Genomic DNA, 21,407 nt, shown 5'->3' with positions numbered 1-21,407 from the left:
TCAGTGGATTCTTTCAATATTTATTTTGCCCCCTGGTTCTAGAATCTCAGGGCAGTTTTCCTTGATAATTTCATGAAAGATGATGTCTAGGCTGTTTTGGTTTTTTTTTGATCATGGCTTTCAGGTAGTCCCATAATTTTTAAATTGTCTCTCCTGGATCTATTTTCCAGGTCATTTGTTTTTCCAATGAGATATTTCACATTGTCTTCCATTTTTTCATTCTTTTGGTTTTGTTTTGTGATTTCTTGGTTTCTCATAAAGTCATTAGCCTCCATCTGTTCCATTCTAATTTTGAAAGAACTGTTTTCTTCAGTGAGCTTTTGAACCTCCTTTTCCATTTGGCTAATTCTGCTTTTTAAAGCATTCTTCTCCTCATTGGCTTTTTGAACCGCTTTTGCCAATTGAGTTAGCCTATTTTTCAAGGTGTTATTTTCTTCAGCATTTTTTTGGGTCTCCTTTAGCAGGGTGCTGACCTGCAGTTCATGCTTTGACTACATGTCTCTCATTTCTCTTCCCAGCTTTTCCTCCACCTCTCTAACTTGATTTTCAAAATCCTTTTTGAGCTCTTCCATGGCCTGAGCCCATTAAGTGGGCTGGGATACAGAAGCCTTGACTTCTGTGTCTTTCCCTGATGGTAAGCATTGTTCTTCCTCATCAGAAAGGAAGGGAGGAAATGCCTGTTCACCAAGAAAGTAACCTTCTATAGTCTTATTTCTTTTCCCTTTTCTGGGCATTTTCCCAGCCAGTGACTTGCCTTCTGAATATTCACTTCACACCCACTTGGCCTCCAGATCCTCCCAGCCAGCACTTGGGGTCTGAGATTCAAATGCTGCTCCCCAGCCTCAGGGCTTTGGGCAGGGGGGGGCTGCTATTAAGTGTGAGATTAAGTTCAGGTGCTCAGGTGGGGGCAGGGCCGCCTCAAGGGGCTCAGTTCCCTCAGGGGGTTTATGCAGAGACCTTCAACAATGGATCCAGGCTCCTGCCTGCTTGGGGATCACTGGTCTGCTCCCGCCTCAGCTGCTGCCTCCCAAGGGGGCCTGAGTTATGGGGGTACCCCACTCCCCTCTCGACCCGCCAAAGAGACCCTCTCACTGACCCCCATCACCTGTGGGTGGAGGGACTCGCGCGGCCGCTGAAGATTCTGTCCCCGAAGCCTGCTTGGATCTGCTCCTCTTGGCACCATGCAGCCACTGCAGGGCTGTGCTCAGCTCCGCGTCCGCAGCGCGACAGACCTTTTGCAAGAGGTTTTCAGGCTCTCTGGAGCAGAAATCTTCTCCACCTCGTTGTTCTGTGGCTTCTGCTGCTCCAGAATTCGCCAGGGGTTCTTTTTTACAGATGTTCTATGGGCTGTGGGTTCGGAGCTATATGTATGTGCGTCTTTCTACTCCGCCATCTTGGCTCCGCCCCCCCCTACAGTTAGTTTTGATAAAGAATGCTTTGTTTCTTCACTTTCTTCTCTCTAGTTGCCAATAAATTGGTTTGTCTTACATTGAGGTTAAATATTAAGTGAATAAATACATCAAATAGAGTAAGAAAATTTAAGTGTATTGTGCCTGACCTTGTTAATTGGTTCCATGAAAATATGAGTTGGTTCTAACGTTGGTGAAATGATAATCCTGGAGTAAGATCATCTCGATCATGCTAATCATGGGTAATGGATTAGAAGGGGATTTCCTAATATTAAGGTAGGAGTTGATCATAATGTATTACCAAAGTTTCTGATGAGCAGAACTGGTTCAGACAGTGGCATATGGGAATGTTTGTAGTCTAAAATTGATAGCGTACAGAGTTTAGTAGATCTGTTTTACATTAGTCTGCAGAAATGATGTTGGTCCAGATACTGAAAAAAGGCTATTTTAAAAAATTACTGACTTCTGAGTTTTTTTGTGTTTTGCTTTGTTTTTTTGATGGTAAACTTTCTCTATTCCAGGCTAAAATGGAATGGTAAGATATTGTCTAAATGTTATTTCACATTAAAAACCAACAATTGATATTTTAGTACAAAAAAAGTTTGTTATACTTGGGAGAGTATTCTTTTAATGCATTCCTTCAAAACTAGTAAACCTTTTTTCTTAATTTTTTTAAAAAAGAAAATGAAGAGGGAGAATTGGGTCTTAATTTTCCAAAACCTTTATATTATGTAAACTGATTTACATAATTTTTGTAATAATTTACATAATCTTTTCTATTGGATAAGCTATTGGATTTTTTTAAGGGAAAAGGGAGAAAAATCTTTTCAAGTTAAAGGCTTGAGTGATTTTCAAATAAGTGCTAATGTAATTAATTAAAACTATTTGTACTCTTTTAAAGGAGCTTATGAGAAGATTAAATAGTTTTTGACATTTATATTCAATTAGGATCAAATGAGAAAATATTTGTAAAGGTCTTGTTTGTAGATTCATCTTCTTTATTTTTATATTTTTATTTTTAGTTCTAAATTCTTTCCTTCCTATTATGCATGCAGAGTCATGCAAAATCTGTTTCCACATTAGCCAAAACTCCTTCCTTCCAATTTTAACATCTTACTCTTCTGTTTCTTGATTATCAGTCAAGTATGTGGTTTCTGTCAATTAGTTCGTACTGGTGTCCAGAACAGATTTATTCCAGCTTTTAATTATGTTATGAGGTTGGGGAATGAAAACACTTAACCAAATGACTTGGTAAATGAAATTAACAAAACTCAACAAGATAGCCAATGTCAGCAATCCTTAATCTTGCCTTCTAATCTAACCTAGAAAAATAAGTAGAACTAGGAAGGAAGAATACTCTGAAATGTTCATCATTCCATTATTATTGTTGCTGTGTACTGTGATTTCCTGGTTCCGCTCAATTCACTTTGCACCAGGTTTTTCTGAAACCATCTCACTTTTCATTTTATACAGCACAGAAGTATACCATCACAGTCATATCTGAAGCACATGCTGTGGAATGCTTAGAGCTTGGTCTGGCATCAAAGATGTGATTTTATCCTGCCACCAGACTTCAATAAATCAGGAAGAGAGAATGAGGCTGTCGACTTTATGCAAGCTAGCCTCACTTAAATTCAGTTCATATGCAAGTCGAGATGTCACACTTGATGTCACTTGGTCTTCTTTGAAAGTGAACCCAGCAATAATATATCACAAGTTGTTCAATTATTTGCCAATTGATGGGCATCCCCTCAATTCCCAATTCTTTGCCACCCCAAAAAAGGGCTTTTATAAATGTTTTTGTTCATATAGATCCTTTTCTCTTACCTTTTTCTTTGATCTCTTATACAGACCTAAGAGTGATATTTTGGGATCAAAGGGTAGTCTTTTGGTCATAGCTCCAAATTGTTCTCCAAAATTGTTAGACCAGTTCAGAACTTCACCAATGGTTCATTAGTGTACTTATTTTCCCATATCTCCTCTTAACATTTGTCACTTCTGATAGGTGTGAGGTAGTATCTCAAGAGTTTTTTTAATTGGCATTTCTCTAATTAATGGTGAATTAGAGCATTTTTCCTATGACTTATATTTAACTTTGATTTCTTTTTCTGAAAACTGCCTGTTCATATCCTTTGACCATTTGTCAACTGGGAAATGACTCATATTTTATAAATTTAATTCAGTTCCATGTATAGTTACAAAAGGAGTCCTTTATCAGAGAAACTTGTTATAAAAATTTCTGATATTACTTCATTGTCTATGGTATCTTTTATCAAAATGTAGTTTCACTGTTTCTCTTTTTTAATTAGGCCTGCTTTTACTTTTGATTGGTTTGAAATCATGATTATTACCCCTGCCTTTTTTACTTCAACTGAAGCATAATAGATTTTGCTCCAGTCCTTATTCTGTGTGTGTGTCTTTCTGTTTTAAGTGTGTATCTTGTAAACAACATATTGTTGAATTCTGTTTTCTGATCCATTCTAGATGCACTTCCGTTTTGTAGGTAAGTTCATTCGTTTTCACAATTATGATTACTAACTCTGAATTTCCCTTTGTCCTGTTTTCTTCTGTTTGTCATTCTCCCTCTTTCTACGCTGTCCCTCCTCTAAAGTCTATTTTACTTCTGACTTAATAAGATTGCTTATTTATTCAAAAAGAACAGTTGACTCATACTGGAAAAATTAATAAGGATGCTTTAAGTAGGAACAACTCTACAACTGAATGACAGCAACATTTATTATATTAATTAGAACTATTTTGTGTACTGTTATCTCTTTTTTAATGTTTTTGTTTTTTTTTTCTCAATTACAGGTAAAAACAATTTAAAAATCATTTTTGAATTCTAAAATCCTTCCCTCTCTCCCTGCTCTTCCTCTCCTTGAGAAGGCAAACACTTTGATATAACTTATACATGTGCAGTCATGTAAAACATATTTCCTTATTAACCATGTTGCAAAAGAAAACACAGACACACATATCACTTTTCCCAAAAATGAAAAAAATAAAAAGTATGCCTTGTTCTGAATTCAGATTCTATCAGTTCTTTCTCTGGGGGTGTATAGCATTTCCCATCATAGATCCTTCAGAATTGTCTTATATCTTTGTATTGCTGGGAATAGCTCAGTCATTTACAGTTGATTATTGTATGATATTTCTGTTACTTTGTACAGTGTTCTTCTGTTCACTTTGCATCAGTTCATGTAAGTCTTTCCAGGTTTTTCTAAAAGCATCCTGCTCATCATTTCTTAAAAGCTCAGTAATATTTCATCACAATCACATGCCACAACTTGTTCAGCCATTCCCAATTGATGGCCATCCCTTCAATTTCCAATTTTTTGCCAATCTCAGGTGTGAGGTGGTACCTCAAGAGTTCTTTTAATTGACATTTCTCTAAACAATAGTGATTTAGGTCATTTTTCATATGAACATAAATGGCTTTGATTTCTGCTCCTGAAAACTGCCTGTTTACATGCTTTGACCACTTATTAATTAGGGAATGATTTGTACTGTTATAAATGTTAGACTGTTGTACTGTTAGACTCAGTTCTCTATATATTTGAGAAGTAAGACCTTTATCAGAGAAAGTTTCTTCTCAGTTTCCTGCTTTCCTTCTAATCTTGGCTATGGAGTCTTTCAGTTTGTATTTGACCTTCTGGATCTAAGATATTGGGGCAGTTTTCCCGTTTAATTTCTTTAAATATGATATCTAGGCCCCTTTTTTTGATCATGGTTTTCAGGTAGTTCAATAATTTTTAAATTATTTCTCCTCAGTTTATTTTCCCTGTTAGTTGTTTATCCAATGAGATGTTTCATATTTTCTTGTTTAGCTCCTTGACTAAGTTCAGATAGGTCCCCTCACCTCTGTCCCAACATCTTAGGATGCAGATTTTGTTTTATGAAGCATTCAGTAGTCAGGAGGCAGCATCGCAATAGAAAGAGAGATAAACTTAATGTCCAGAGAGACCTAGTTTCTGATTTTTCTGACACTAATATTAGTTAAGTGCCTGGAATCATGTCACCAAACCTCTCTCCCCAAAACCTTGCTATAAAGAGGGATCATATCTGCACTTTCCATGTAACTCTTCATTTTCCATCAACATCTCTGCTTGGGTTCCACTCTTCCTCTACTGGTTTTCCTCATCCCACTTGCTTTTTAGCTTCCTTTTGTATGTTGCCTTCTCCCATGGAGTTATAAGCTCCCTGAGAGCAGGGCTATCTGTCTTTTTCTTATTTATATCTCTTAGTGCTTAGCACAGTACCTGGCACATAGGAAGTGCTTAATAAATGTTTATTGAATCTATTGAAAATTGATTTCTAAGCCTGTTTTCTTATTTGTATAATAGGAATAATATATATTACCTGTAATCCCTACCTGCCAGTACCAAGTGAGATCATGTATGTGAAACTGTGTGCAAGCCTCAAAGTGCTGTGTAATGTCAGCCACTGATATTTAAAGATTTTGTGTTATGAATTCATTTTTCTGACACTCAGTAAAGTATCCTTCCCTTTTACTCTGTTATTAAAGTCTCTGACAACAGAGTCCATCATTGAAGCGTAACTTTTTTATTGATGAAAGTTTTACTTAAAAGTTTGTGGTTTTTCACATAAATATTAGTCCCTGCTAATTAGTGCTTTTTTGTACTGATGAAGTGAACAAGGTGAAGAATTTATTTATGCAGCATTTTTAAAGAAAGGAAATCTTCCATAGAAGGGAGTTTTCTAGATAGCTGGAATTTTTTTGCCTAGCAGTCAGAATTTTTTCTTGTAACCCTCTCAATGGAAATACAAAATTCATTGCACATTTTCATGGTTTCTTAAATAGGACATGATGACCATTTTCTGGTTTTTTTGTTTTTTTGTGATAACACATTGCAATATAATAGTTAGTATTCATAATGGTGGCTTCATGGCATGATGCAGTTGCCAGGATCCCAAGCAGGATTTTGGTATTTTTGTACATCAGGTTAATCTAAATTTGACTCCTAGGTTTTCCAGAGTTTCCTTAGGCCAACAGAGGACAGAGGCACTTGAGCTCAACACCTTGCTGATAGACTTCCTTAGAACTGCAAGATAATAACTGAGGTACAAGAAGACCAGATACTGAAAATACCAGTTACGTACCAAAAAAACTTAAGGATCAGTCAGTGATATTTATTAAGTGCTTACTATCTTTGAGGTACTGTGCTAAGCTCTGGCTACACAAAGGCAAAAACAGCCCCTACCCTCAAGGAGCTCATTTTCTAATGGAGAAGACAATCTATATATACAAGATACATATGCAGGGCAAATTGGAGGTAGTATCAGAGGAAAGGCTTTAGCAATACAGTTCAGAAAAAGGCTTTCTGCAGAAGACAGAGGGTACCAGAGGGCTACATGAGCATTGTAGTTCATAATATTCTCGGGTCAGACGTTAGCAGTAAATGAACAGAACTGAGAGGAAGTGGAGGCATGAATCAGAACACATTGTCAGAATCAGAATTAAAGAAGACCTAGATAATGCCTATGGGTAATCAGTGACAATGACTGAGGCAAATTATTCCCAGACAGGGTTCTGTGGATATAGGACTCTCGAATATCCAGGGTGCATGAATTCCACACTGTCCTTCAGATCTTAAACTGGCGTCATCTCTTTGGACTCAGTGGTATCATTCCTCATTTTCAGATTCTTCTCTCCTTTTCTTCTCCCTCTGCCCCCCCCCTTATGTAGTATTATACTCAGTGTTTTTAATTTATTTTAAGTTTTCAACGTTCATTTCCACAAAATTTTGAGTTCCAAATTTTCTCCCCATCTCTCCCCTCCCCCACCCCAAAACGCCTTGCATTCTGATTGCCCCTACTATCTATATGCCCTCCCTACTAACACCCCTCCCTTCCCTTATCCCCATCTTCTCTCTTGTCCTGTAGGGCAAGATAAATTTCTACACCCCATTGCCCATATTTCTTCTTTCCTAGTTGTACGCAAAAACAGTTCTCAACATTTCTAACCAAAACGTTGAGTTTCAACTTCTCTTCCTTCTTCCCTCCCCACCCATTCCCACTGAGAAGGCAAGCAATTCAATATAGGCTATATAGGTGTAGTTTTGCAAATGACTTCCATAATAGTCATGTGTAAGACTAACTATATTTCCCTCCCTCTTATCCTGCCCCCCCATTTCTTCTTTTCTCCCTTTTGACCTTGTGCTTCCCCAAGAGTATTTACTTCTAATTGCTCCTTCCTCCCATTTGCCCTCCCTTCTACCATCCCCCCCACCCTGCTTATCCCCTTTTCCCCTACTTTCCTGTAGTGTAAGATAGATTTTCATACCAAATTGAGTGTGCATGTTATTTCTTCTTTGAGCCAAATATGATGAGAGTAACTTCACTTTTCTCCTCTCACCTCCTTCTTTCCCCCTCCATTGGAAAAGCTTTTTCTTGCCTCTTCTGTGACAGATAATTTGCCCCATTCCATTTCTCTTTTTCTCTTCCCAATATATTCCTCTCTCACCCCTTAATTTAATTTTTTTAGATACAATCTCTTCCTGTTTAACTCACCCTGTGCTGTGTGTGTGTGTGTGTGTGTGTGTGTGTGTGTGTGTGTCATCCCTTCAACTACCCAGATACTGAGAAAAGTTTAAAGAGTTACAAATATTGTCTTTCCATGTAGGAAAGGTAAACAGTTCAACTTTAGTAAGTCCCTCGGGATTTCTCTTTCCTGTTTACCTTTTCATGCTTCTCTTGATTCTGTGTTTGAAAGTCAGATTTTCTTTTCAGCTCTGGTCTTTTCATCAATAATGCTTGAAAGTCCTCTATTTTATTGAATGACCATTTTTTCCCCTGAAGTATTATACTCAGTTTTGCTGGATAGGTGATTCTTGGTTTTAGTCCTAGTTTCTTTGACTTCTCGAATTTCCTGTTTCAAGCCCTTCAGTCCCTTAATGTAGAAGCTGCTAGATCTTGTGTTATCCTGATTGTATTTCCACAATACTTGAATCGTTTCTTTCTAGTTGCTTGCAATATTTTCTCCTTGACCTGGGAACTCTGGAATTTGGCTACAATTTTCCTAGGAGTTTCTCTTTTGGGATGTCTTTCAGAAAGTGATTGGTGAATTCTTTCAGTATTTATTTTGCCCTCTGGTTCTAGAATATCAGGGCAGTTTTCTTTGATAATTTCATGAAAGATGATGTCTAGGCTGTTTTGTTTTTTTTTTTTGATCATGGCTTTCAGGTAGTCCCATAATTTTTAAATTGTCTCTCCTGGATCTATTTTCCAGGTCAGTTGTTTTTCCAGTGAGATATTTCACATTGTCTTCTCTTTTTTTATTCTTTTGGTTTTGTTTTGTAATTTCTTGGTTTCTCATAAAGTCATTAGCTCCCATCTGCTCCATTCTGATTTTTGAAGAACTGTTTTCTTCAGTGAGCTTTTGAACCTCCTTTTCCATTTGGCTAATTCTGCTTTTTAAAGCATTCTTCTCCTCATTGGCTTTTTGGACCTCTTTTGCCAATTGAGTTAGCCTATTTTTCAAGGTGTTATTTTCTTCAGCATTTTTGGGGTGTCCTTTAGCAAGCTGTTGACTCACTTTTCATGATTTTCTTGCATCGCTCTCATTTCTCTTCACAATTTTTCCTCCACCTCTCTTACTTGATTTTCAAAATCCTTTTTGAGCTCTTCCATGGCCTGGGACCATTGCATATTTATTTTGGAGGTTTTAAATGCAGAAGCCTTGACTTTTATGTCTTCACCTGATGGCAAACTTTGTTCTTCCTCATCAGAAAGAATGGGAGAGAATACCTGTTCACCAAGAAAGTAACTTTCTATAGTCTTATCTTTTTTCCCTGTTTTGGGCATTTTCCCAACTAGTTACTTGACTTCTGAATCCTTTTTCAAGAGTAGGGTATGCTCTGGGACCTGTAAGTTCTCAGTTCCTCCAAGGTGGCACAATCAAGAGAGAAGAGTTTACTCCTCAGGGGCCTCCAGCTCCTCCATGCTCGAGGACCGTGCTTAGGGTTGAGATTCAGATCAGCTGCTCAATTCCTCCAGGGGCTGCCACTCAGGGCTGAGGTTCAGATCAGCTGTCCCCTACGTGCTTTAAGCTGCCCCACTCCAACAGTGGACCCTGGCTGCTGCAGCAGCTGCACACCACAACCACCCACTGCCTGCTGCTTCTACTGCAGCCACCGCCGCCTGGGGCTGGAGCTAGGGGAGGACCTGTTCCCTCCTTGCTCTGGTTGAAAAAGCCCTCTCACTGACCTTTGCACCTGTGGATTGAGGGAATCTGTGAAGCTCCATTGCTGCTGCTGGGGATTCTGTCCCCAAAGCCTGCTCTGGTCCTGCTTCTCCCAGTGCTCCGTGACCAAGGGTGGGTTGGGCTCCACTTCACATCCGGTGCGACAGACCTTTCCCATCTGCCTTCCAGGTCACCCAGGGCTGGAAATCTTCTCCACTCTGTTGTTTTGTGGCTTTTGGTGCTCTAGAATTTGTTGAGAGTCTTTCTTTACAGATATTTTATGAGCTGTGGGGGAAGAGCTAGATTATATGCGTCTTTCTACTCCATCATCTTGACTCTACTCCTCTGTACTTAGTTTTACTAAGTAATTATTCTTGATTGCATATCTTTTTTCCTTCTGGTATATTCCTTCAAGGAAGTGGCTGCTAAATCTTGTATGATTCCTAACAGTGGTTCCTTGGTACTTGAATTCTTTCTTTATGACTGTTTGTAATATTTTTTCTTTGACCTGGAAATGAAGGATTTGGATTATAATGTTTCTGGAGTTTTTATTTGGAGTATTTTTAGGAGACAGTCGGAGGATTCTTTTTCTATTTTCATTTTGTTCTCTGATTCTAAGAGATTTGAGCAGTTTTGTTTTATGATTTTTGAAATAGGATGTCCAGGATTTTTTTTCCTCTCTTTTTTTTTTTGTTTTTTTTTGGTCATAGCATTCAGATAATTTCTCATCAGTCTCTTTTTCAAGTTCTTTTAGCTATGAGATACCTTATATCATCTTCTTAAAAAAAAAATAAACAAACCAAAAAACAGGTAACAAATAGGCATAGTCAAACAAAATTAAGCCAGAGATTCTTTATGTCTTCAGATGTTTCTCTTTCTGCCTCTTGAGTCTATCACTCTCAGGAAGGAGATAACATATTTCCTAAGTCCTCTAGAAACAGGTCATTGCATGATCAGAGTTGTTAAGTGTACAGATATATTTTTCTTTATAAACTTGGTGCGCTTGTACAAATTGTTCTCCTGTCTGCTTTCTTGACTTCATCACTTTACATTACCCAAGATTCTTAGAAAACATCGCTTTCATCATTTCTTGCAGTGAATTACATCCATTTACCACAGTTTATTTAGCCATTCACCTGTTGATCAGCAGCACTCCCTAGCTGTTTCTTTTCTTTTCTCAAATTTTTTAAATACCTCCTTCAGGATTAGGAAGTTTGTTTTGATTGTGACTATCTCCCCCCCAGTTTTAACCTCCATTATTCCTTCCTATCTTTACTAATTTTCCTGTTGAATTTGTTGTATTTTTACATGAATTTGTGTATGTTCACCCTTTGTTTTGTCTGTTTCTTATGAGTGAAGTTCATGTACTTCCAACTTGCCCCAACCTTTCTCCATGTTTTTGTATATTCTTCTTCTCATGCATCCCAATTATGAGGAATAGCAATTTCCACCCCCTTCTTCCTCCTTTCTGTAATAATAGTTTCTTTTTTTATACTTCTTTCTCATTCTTCATTTAAAATCCTCAGAACAGAACCAGGTCACCTTCCTTTAGTACCTCCTTGTTTCCCTCCTCCTGCCAAAAAAAATAAACTCAAAACCTTTGTGAAAAATATTCTTGAGTCAAGCAAAACAAATTCCTGCTTTGCCTATGTCCAAAAAATGTATTTCCTATCAGGTATATTTTGTTCATCACCTTTTTCTTAGGAGATGGGTAGTGTTCTCCATCATCTGTCCTTGGGCATCTTGTTTGTTTGTTGCATTAATCAGAGTTCTGAACACCTTTGAAAGGTGTTCACTTTTATAATGCTTTTATATTATACATTGTTCTCTTGGTTCTGCTCACTGTCATTCCGTTTCTCTGAAAGCATTACCTTCAACATTTCTTGTGACACAGTTTCATTTGATTTTTGTGCTATCATTTGTGCAACCATTCCCCAATTGGAAGATACCGTCTTAGTTTCCAGTTTTTTTGCCACCCCAGAAAGAGCTGCTCCAAGTATTTTTTGTATATGTATGCCCATTTTTCTTGCATGTCTTTTAGTGTATTGATCCAGTAGTACTATTGCTGGCTCAAAGGCTAATGACTTACAGTGGAATAGAGTGCTGGTCCTGAAGTCAAGAAGACCTGAGTCAAAATCCAGCCTCAGCCACTTACTATCTCTGAGACCTTGGGCAAGTTACTGAGTGCTTAACCCAGTGCCTGGCCCCCTATATAAATGCTAGTCATTATTGTTGTTATCATATATGCCTTTGTAATCTTTTTATTATTTCTTTGTGCTCTTAACATTTAATCAGATTTTGTGGTGGTATAGAATTGCTAGAAATTTGTATTATTTAATTATCTCTTAAAAGTCTACACTCAGTCCAAACTAATTTATCTAACAATTTGTTCATGGTTCCTTATACCCACATAAGGGGAGGTCCTAGCAATGTGGTAGAATACCACTGAATTTGTTATCACAAGGCCTGATCCCTTCTCATGGCCTTTACAAATGCATGACCTTTACAAATGCATGACCTTTGATAAGTTACTTAACCAACACATCTTAAAATGAAAATCTTGATCTAGATGGTTTTGAAGGTCCCTTCTAGCTTTTTTCTCTATGTTTCTGTCATAGCCAGAGGATGATCTTCTAATGGTCCTTAAAGTACATAAACACCAAATCAGGCAGTCAGTAAGAATTTGTTAAGTGCCTGTATGTGTCAGACCCAGAGCGTAGCACTAGGGATTCAAAGAAAGACAAAAGTCAGTCCATGACCTCCAGGAGCTCACAGTTTAATGGAGGAGACAAGAAGTAGACAAATATGTACAAGTGAGCTGTATACAGAATAAATAGAAAACAATCAAAAGACAGAAAGCACTAGAATTAAGAGGGATCAGGAATGGCTTGCTATAGAAGGTGGCATTTTAGGTGGGGACTGAAGGAAGCCAGGAAGCAGAGATGAGGAGGGAATATTCCAGGCATGGGGGACAGATGGTAAAAATGGTCAATCAGGAAATGGATTGTCTTGTTTGAGGAAGAGCAGGGAAGCCACTGTTTTGGGATCATAGAGTATATGGTGTAAGAAGAATGGAAAGGTGGGATTGGAGTGGGATTAAGGGCTTTGAACACTAGAGGATTTTATATTTGATACTGAAGATCACAGGGAGAGGGCACATAGTAGGTTTGTAATAAATGCTTGTTCCCTCAGTCCTTCCCTCCCTTTGTTTATTGCTTTTATTCAAGTTTTGAAAAGGAATGTTGAAATCTCCTACATTTTCTTTTTTGCAACTTGCTTAGCATCTCTTAAATGAACTTAGCTTCTGTGCCACTTGGTAAACATACATTATTTTCTTTGTGCTGTATCATTTTACTGTTCTTCTTGTCCCATGTGTATGTTGGAAGGAGGGAGAGTAAGAGTTGAGACTCCTTTGTGACAGGGGATTATCGCAGCTGTGAGTTTGGCTCCTGGTTTGACTTGCCTTCTCTGTCTTTGTTGGTGTCCCTGGGGGAAAGCCTCCTACATTAGATTGTAACAAGGCCCTCGGTACCAATCATCTGAGAAATAATAACATGATGCTAATAGTGGAGTACTTTTGAATTCAAAGCTCTTCCTTATTATCTGAAGGAGAACAAGGTTCATCTGCCAGAAATTGTGAGATCCTGATCATCAATATGACTAAGTTGTTACTGAAGTGGTTGTAGAGTCTTCATATTACTATTTAAAACCTTTCACACCCTGGCTCTGACATGTCATTCCAGCTTTTTTATACATCACTGCTCTGGATGCACTCTTTGGTCCAGCCAACTGGCCTTCTTGCTATTTCTCACAAGTGCAGTCCTCTTCCTGAGGCCTTTGCTGCTCTCTCTAGCTGCTGATGCCCCTCTCCTGACTCCTTAGCAATGACCTTGTATTGGTTTGGTATCTGTTGTTCTAATATGCTGCAGGGCCTGGAAGAAGCAGTGGAGAAGAGGAGAGATACAACAGCCAGGCAGAAGGGCAAAAGTGCTGATTCTTTTAAAAAGGAAGAGAGTCTACAAGTAATGACAGGCCAGTGATAGGTCACCTTGATTCCTGACCAAAAGAATTCTGGAATGTATTATGTAAGGCAGTTAGCCAACTTCTAGAAAAGAGAGAGTAGGCCTCATGAAGAGCCTTCCTCCAGAATAGGTCATGCTGGACTTACTACACTTATTTTTTGGCAGGGCTATTAGACTTTTAGGAATTAGAATCCTGTATATGTAGCGGATCACCTGATAGCATCACTCCTGCTCTTTTTGTGGGCAAGTGGGTCATACGTCTTAAGTAGACTAAAAAGTAGTTGAATGGTCAGAACTTACTTCTAAGGAAGCTTCCACGAGGAGGCTCAGGGCCCAGACATCTGTGATTGGCCTTGTACTTGTACTTTTTTATCAGTAACTTGAATGGATGCATAGAAGTCAAGCTTATCAAAGCTGTGAATGACTTAAAATCTCAAGAGATACCAAACAAATGACATGACAGGAGAGAAAAAGATGGTTTAACAGGTTAGAATGTTGGCAGAATTTATGAATTAAATGACTTAATAGTGATAAATGGAGTCCTATATTTGGGTTCAAAAAATCAACTTGACAAGTACCAGATGGGAGAGGTATGGGTAGAAAGCAGTTGATGTGTTACCCTAATATCCATGGGCAGTTTTCTCTCCCCCTCCCCCAGCTTTCATTTTAAAATTTTGTTTTGGTTCCCCTGGTGCTGTGGAAAGAAGTGTAGTTCTGGGTTCAAGTCCCACTTTGATCATGTCATACATCAAAGTGGTAACCTTTCTGGGCGCTTGTTTCCTTATCTACTTGGACCAAATGATGTCTGAGGTCCCTTTAGTTCTAAGTCTTAAGACTCCAGTCCAATTCATTCTTACCAGCCTTTACTGGGCAATCTGTTCAAATTCTGTTCTTAGGTATGTCTTCTTAAGCAGCAATACTCAAATCTACGTTTCTCTTAAGAAGCCCTTGCTTCTGTTTGGCAGCAGTGATTTAAAAAACAAAGAAAAAAACACCCCCTGTGCTCGGTACTTCACAATCTTTAGTAGTGCTTTTTCTGTGTGTCATTTTTGCACATCTGAATCACCAGAAGTGGGTAGTAGTTGTCTGGCTGGACAAGTCTCAGGAGCTTCCCTGTCACATCCTGGATACATGCCCTGGAAAGACGACAGATTTTCTTTTGTTATTAAGTTGACAGGTATTATGCTCAGCATTGATTCTCTCAGCACAGTCACTAAAGACCACGACTTGTACTCTTTCCTTCTTACCCCTACTGAATGATTTCTCCTCACCTGACAGTACCTTTAGCATCATACCTTGGTGAATAAGAAGAACTTTTAAAGGTTTTACGTTCTTTCTTTTTAGGAAGAACATTCTATTGTTGCTTCACTATAAAGATTATTCTTTTTTTGCTTGTCACGTACTTCTATCTTCTAGCTTTCTAGCACACAAGCCAAGATTCCTCTCTTCTCCTTTATATTTGTTTTTGTCCATGGTTTCATTACAAAGGTTGTTTTTTTATAAAGGAACATTACATTTCTCTCTGGTAATTTGGAGAATGAAGAGACTGCCTCAACCCTTCTCCTTCCCCACTTAGGATCCTCTTAAGGTAGGAAGACCATTCTGCACCTAGAACATAAATAAGTCGCTTGGCCATGTTAGTACTGAAGAGTTCTATACATTGTCACTTATCCTTGTTGCCACCCAGCTATTATCTTTACTTTATACGTGTAAGACTTAAGACATAGATTGTTAGTGGTCCTAGGGAAAAGCATAAAGACATGGTGTCTTTCTATGAGAGCCCTCAGTAAATACTGTTTAGTGATGCAAAAAAGTTTTAAACTACTATGGTTTGGCTGCCTCCTAGTTCTGATCATTCTCTTTCCACTGTCACCACTTGACATTATGCTTGGTAATGTCAATGTTCCAAGCATTTGCCAACATCTGCTCCTCTTTATCAGCCTCCTCAGGGGACAGAGGACAGGACTTGGGAGTCAGGAGTACCTGAGTTCAGGCCTTCTTGGGCACTTAGGATTTGTGATCTCAGTCATAGCTCTCCTTTGTATCCCTCAATTTCCTTATCTTTAAAATGGTTATTAATGACACCTACCTCCTAGGGTTGTCGTGAGGGTTAAATGTGATTTGAAAAGTGCAAGCTTTAAAGCTCTTTATAAATGCCAACTATTCCTTTTCAGATCAGCAAGCATTTACTAAGTACTAGCTCTGCCAAGTCATTCTGCTCTGCCTTAACCAGCTATTGAGGTAGTCATTCCTATAAGTCCCACCAAGGCTTGATCATGTCCAAATTCTCAAATTCTTAAATTCCCCCTCTCTGACCATGGTCTTATAGCTTCATAGATTTTGAGTTTGAAAGCACCTCAGATGCCATCTGCTCCATTCCCCTCATTTGCCAGAGTAAGACTTGCCCAAAGTTACCCATGTAGTGACAGATGCAGGATTTGAACCCAGGTTCTCTAGTTCCCCCAGAATGACTCTTCCTACTGCCTCTCCTTTCTATCTCTTCCTCTTCCTTACTTCTCTTAAACCTTCTCTTTATCCTTATTGTCTTATAATTCATCTGCACCTTCTTCTCTGAGTCTAAAACTCATGCTTTAGTCTCACTTTTCTTCCCAAATGTGATGTTAATCAGTTCTGCTATAGATTATACCCTACCCTTGAATCCTTTGTTCCATTGTCCTATAGATACTATTTATACCTTGTCAGTCCTCAGTCACCCTTCATATGTCCCTTCCACACTGGGCCAGAGGCTATGCTGTGGCTGCTGCTCTACTTCTGTGCTTCCGAAAACCGTTGCTGCATTTCCTAAAATTAGTTTTGTCTAGTCTTAATGCCTCATTGGTGCCCAGTGAGCCTTTTCTTTTCCTCAATCCTCCAAGAATTATTTGAAAAGGCCTGTTTCCTCAAGCCTGCAATGCAATCCCATTTTGAAGTAGATTTCCTCTACTTGTTGTTTGTCCTTTGTTTCTGAAGAGTACTAGTGACTAGTGTTTTAAGTATGCATGAACTGGATTTAAGTGAGGCAGAGTTGCACAGTGTTGTCAGCCTCACATCCTCTTCCTGAGTCATCAAAGTCCAGTGGTAGGACAAAAGTCAAAAGGACTGGAGATGGCCCGTGATGCGGTGTATAACTTTGGCATCTTTGATTCCTGACCAAGCTCTAAGCACTCTACAGCGCTTGCTTCAGTCACCGTCATGGCCATTGAAACAAACTGTTCTCATTTACTCATTCTTCCAGGGAAAAATCTTCACATGCTTGGGGTAGCTATCCCCCTAGCTCATTGAGAGGTTTGAGGCCTTTTGGTTACCCACAACCTGGTTTAGCCTATCTGCCAAGATGGTTTACTGGGATGTGACCACTGCTCATGCTACAGCTTCTTGGAAGCACAAGTGAGAATTGGGTGAAGGTAGACACCAAAGGTAGATGAATGGTCCTGAAAAAGGCTCAGCAAGCCCTCATACCAGAGGTGCTAGTCCTCCCTGAACACCCTTCTGCTTACTGGGAAAATTAAAGCTATCTGTTGTGGGTTCCCTCATGTCTCTGACTTTCAATTTCTTCATCTATAAAATGGTAGGGGTGAAGGATTAGACTAGACCCATCTAAAATCCTTCCGACTCTGAATCCTAGGAAGTATTTTCTGATTCACCTTCAGTCCACATATTGGAAATGAACTTTAATTGATTTCACATTTTTTTTATATACCTCTTAAGCATTTAAATTCATTCTGAGTATTTTTATATGTGATTTCCCCTTGCTGAACTGCAAGCTTAATGATGGTCTCGACCAAGTGGGGAATCTGCAGCCTCCAGGTCTCTAGGTCCTCAAGGGCAGCCCTCTGACTGAATCACAAGCTTCATAATCCTTAGAATTTGTTCTGTGAAGTTTGAATTCAGTCAGAGGACTGCCCTTGAGGACCTAGAGACCACAGTTTCCTCACAACTGGTCGTGACCAGACCATTTTTCTCTTCCACCTGACCCTTAAGACAGTGCCATGGACACTTTGCCTTTAAGTTAAATCTTTGTATCCCCCAAATCATGCTCGCACAGTACTTTCAACCCAACAGGTAGGTAATCAGTGAACAATTGTGGAACGGATACAAGAACATTTTGGTATGTTTTTCTCAAAATTATTTGATGAACTTTGGAAACTTTAGAATTCTGATCAATGCAGCACTAAATCCAATTTAGTCCAGTGGACTAAAGGTAAAACATACTATCTACCTCCTCCCACAGAGATGACAGATTTAAAAGGCAGAATAAGATATATAGTTTTAGACATAGTTAATGTGAAAATTTGTTTTGCGGGACTATGCATATTTATTTTGAAGAGTTTTTTTTTAATTGTGCAGTTGGAGATAGACGTCAACAGTGAGGCAATAAATGGTTGCATGAATCACTTTTAAAATATTTTTAATAAGTCTATGCTTGTTTCTTGTAAGGTCCCCCTAATATCTATCTGTTTTTCTTACAGAATGAGAAGACTTTGAGGCATTCCATGAGTTGCTCAAGTCACATTTCTAAGGTACTATATAATTATTTCTATATAATTCCTTTTGTGTTCTTGTGATAGGTTTTTTTTTCTTTTGCAATATGTGTTTTTGCAAATTTTACCCCAAAAGAACATAAAATGCTTCACGTAACATTTTATATTTACTCTTTAAAGCCAGCAAACTAGTATGCAATGGTTTCGTGGACTAACAGTAGCAATAACTTTTGAAGTAGTGAGAGTCATATAATTTTATACTGAATCTCAGAATCTTAATCAAAAGGAATTTTAGAGGACATCTAGTCCAGTTATCCCTTTGATAAACAAATTGCTTCAACAGTCTTGATACATGGTAATCCAGCTCCTCAGGGACTTCTCCAGGGATGAGGAAGTCTTTACTTAAAGAGGCAGAGCATTCTGATTTTTAACAGCACTAAATATAATAAAGTTCTTTCTTATATAAGTCCTTTCTTATGTAAGAATCTTAGAGTTTGAAGGGATTTCAGAGGATATTTAGTTCAGTCTCTAAAGTCCATACATGTTCTAAATCTATGATCACTAGGAAAGAAGGAGTTTAAAAAAGAATTGTCCGTGGTTTTCCCAATTACAAAGAAATGATTAGCTTCATTTCTGTTTTTCTAGGAAGAATTTTTTTTTGACAAAGCTTGCATTATTTCCCAAATGTTATTTCTGTATGTTATTTGCCCTCTTATAAGGTAGAAGACTAAATTTGAAGGAACAATCTCAATTAAAAGGGAAATATGTGAAGTCATAGCCCCCTATGGAAAAGAGAATGTTAATTTAAGACTACAAGAAATCCATTGTGTTCAAAAAGCACATGTAAATTCTATTGTTCTAACTGGAAAGAAACAGCTGCATGATCAGATTATGAATTTTAAAGGCAGGCTAGAAGGACCCCACACATTCGTCTAGGTTAACCTGTACCTGATCAGGATTCCTCTGTAGATTCTTGCAAAAAATCATCCTCTCCTCCCTGTGAAGACTTCTAGAGAAGGGGAACTTGCAACATCGAGAAGAAACGTGTACCATTTTGGTTAGATTGTGAAGTTTTTCTTTACAATAAGCCAAAATCTGCCTCCCAGCAACATCCAGCTATTACTTCTTGTTCTGAACCAAAATTAAATTTTCTGTCCCTTACAGTCATTTGTCTGACTAGAAAGATGTAGTGACATAGATTCAGTCATTTTTTTTGTGCCCAGACTTGATTCAAGTATTTGATGACAGCTGTGTGGAAAGGGACTGGACATGTTCTGTGGACTCCAGATTACAGTACGCTTATTGTTTGTCAGTTATTGAAATGCTTGTGATTTAATGCTGCTCTAAAGCCTCTCCAACAAAATGTCCCCACAAATGTTTGTTGTACAAGATTCCTTGAAAGACTGAGCAGCAGTTCATTTTTATGGACCTTATAATCATATCAAAGAGGGAATAACAACAGAAAGGCCTTCTACTGAAAGGTTATTTGCCATTATCCCAGAGGAATCCTAAGCAGAGTCCAGCTGGAAGGGAGATTTCCTGCAGATGATGATGTCCTCAAGATAATCAGTCCTGTTTCCATATGTTTGAAGTTAATCAAAGTTAATCAAACCTGTTTCCTTCCTTATTTCACCTCCCCCTCATCTTTTGGTACCTGGCATTCTGACTTCTGCCTAACTACTCTGCTAAAACTACTCTGTCCAATAGTCTCTTAATTCCTAAATCCAATCTTACTTCTTAGCCTTCTTGCCTTCTCTGTAGATTTTGACACTGAAGATCTCCTCTTCCTGTTAGCTACTCTCCTCCCCTGTGTTTTTGTGACACTGTTGTCTCCTGGTTCTCTTCTTGCCTACCGGACCAGTCCTTTCAGTCTCCTTTCCTGGTCATTATCCATGTACTGAAATCTTCAGGTGTATGCCTCTGTCCTGGGCCTTCCCTTCTTTTCTCATACCATCTTCCTTAGTGATATCATCTGTTTCCAGGATTCAGTTATCTTTATTAATGCCATTTGCCTTTTCCCCCTGAAATTTCTTTGTAATTACTTTTTTACATAGGTGTTATATTCCCCAAGTTTTTTCTAATGCACTTCTTGAAGATAGGGGCTGCTTCATTTTGTATTTTTATCCTCGGTGCCTAGCCATATAATAGGGGCAGGAGCCAGATCTGTGATTTCTTTAGTATCATGGATAGAAAAACCTTCTTTGTGATACAGTCTTAGAAAATTGCCTGAAGACCTGAGAAATTAAGTGAGCATCCCATGAAAACATGTCTTCCTGGCTCCAGAGCTTCCTTCGATCAACTATACTGGCTTCCTTCTATCTACACCATATTCATGCTCCCATAACAGAATGTTATTTAATGAGGATGATAGTATCTGTAGAGAGACATCATGGTGTAGAGAGCTGGACCTCTTAGTATTTAGCCGAGTCTCTAGGACTGCTCCTCAATTTGAAATGCCATCTGTAGGTACAAGTTTCCTTTACAGCCTGTTCTGTTTCTATAAACTGCAACTGGGTAGTAAGAGATAGAGATGCTAAATTTGCACCTTTTCTTGTATCCTGCACAATATCAAACCCCTCTGTGAGATCCTGGGGTCTCTTTTTGCCCTAGTACACAGCCTCAGCCCTCTTTCAGTCCCTGTCTAGGAAAGCTCCACATGGCTGTTCCTGACCAGTCCAAAAACCTCTCTGTCTATCTTGCCATTTCTCTCTGGGGTGGAAAAAAAAGACTCACTTTGACTTTTTATTGGATTTTTAGTCAGGACTAGGTCTGGTACGTTTTTGAGATTTATCATTTACATAACACCTACTGTATGTGAGGTGATATGCAGAGTGCTTTACAAATATCTCATTTGGTCCCCTGCAACAACCCTGGGAATTAGATACTGTTATTATCCCCATTTTACAATTGAGGAAACTAAGGCAGAAAGCAGTTAAGTGACTTGTCTAAAGTCACATAGCTAGAAAGTGTCTGGGGCTGAATTTGAACTCAGGTTTTTCTGACTCTGGGCCCAGGGCTTTACCCTATGTACTCCTAGTTGTCTGACAATGTTGCCTCCACAGTCAATAAATTTCCAACAGTTCCCTATTTCTCCATAATCATATATGTAAAATCCTTTGACATTTAAAGCTCTTCATAGCTTGTCCCCTTCCTGTCTTTCCAGTCTTCTTAGACTTGACTCTTTATCATTTGCAGTGGGTGTGTGTGTGTGTGTGTGTGTGTGTGTGTGTGTGTGTGTAGCTGCTTTTATGTATATATGTTGCAGTATACTTGTTCCTTCCATGCAACACTC

The 21,407-nt window shown here is 38.6% G+C and overlaps 1 protein-coding gene across 13 annotated transcripts in view; it reads left to right on the top strand.

The window, feature by feature from the left end:
* The window catches only part of MARCHF8 (membrane associated ring-CH-type finger 8), a 128,508-nt gene that overhangs the window by 80,472 nt on the left and 26,629 nt on the right, over positions 1 to 21,407 (top strand). For all 13 annotated transcript variants that reach the window (XM_072628517.1, XM_072628509.1, XM_072628510.1 and 10 more), the window contains one exon: positions 18,104 to 18,154. In XM_072628517.1, the coding sequence (XP_072484618.1) occupies positions 18,104 to 18,154 (51 nt within the window). The remainder of the gene's footprint in view (positions 1 to 18,103; positions 18,155 to 21,407) is intronic.

This window comes from Notamacropus eugenii, chromosome 1 (genome assembly GCF_028372415.1).
Source record: "Notamacropus eugenii isolate mMacEug1 chromosome 1, mMacEug1.pri_v2, whole genome shotgun sequence".
In the NCBI taxonomy this organism is placed as follows: domain Eukaryota; kingdom Metazoa; phylum Chordata; class Mammalia; order Diprotodontia; family Macropodidae; genus Notamacropus; species Notamacropus eugenii.
The sequence above is the reverse complement of the archived record's forward strand: the minus strand, read 5'-3'. Positions and strand labels throughout refer to the sequence as shown.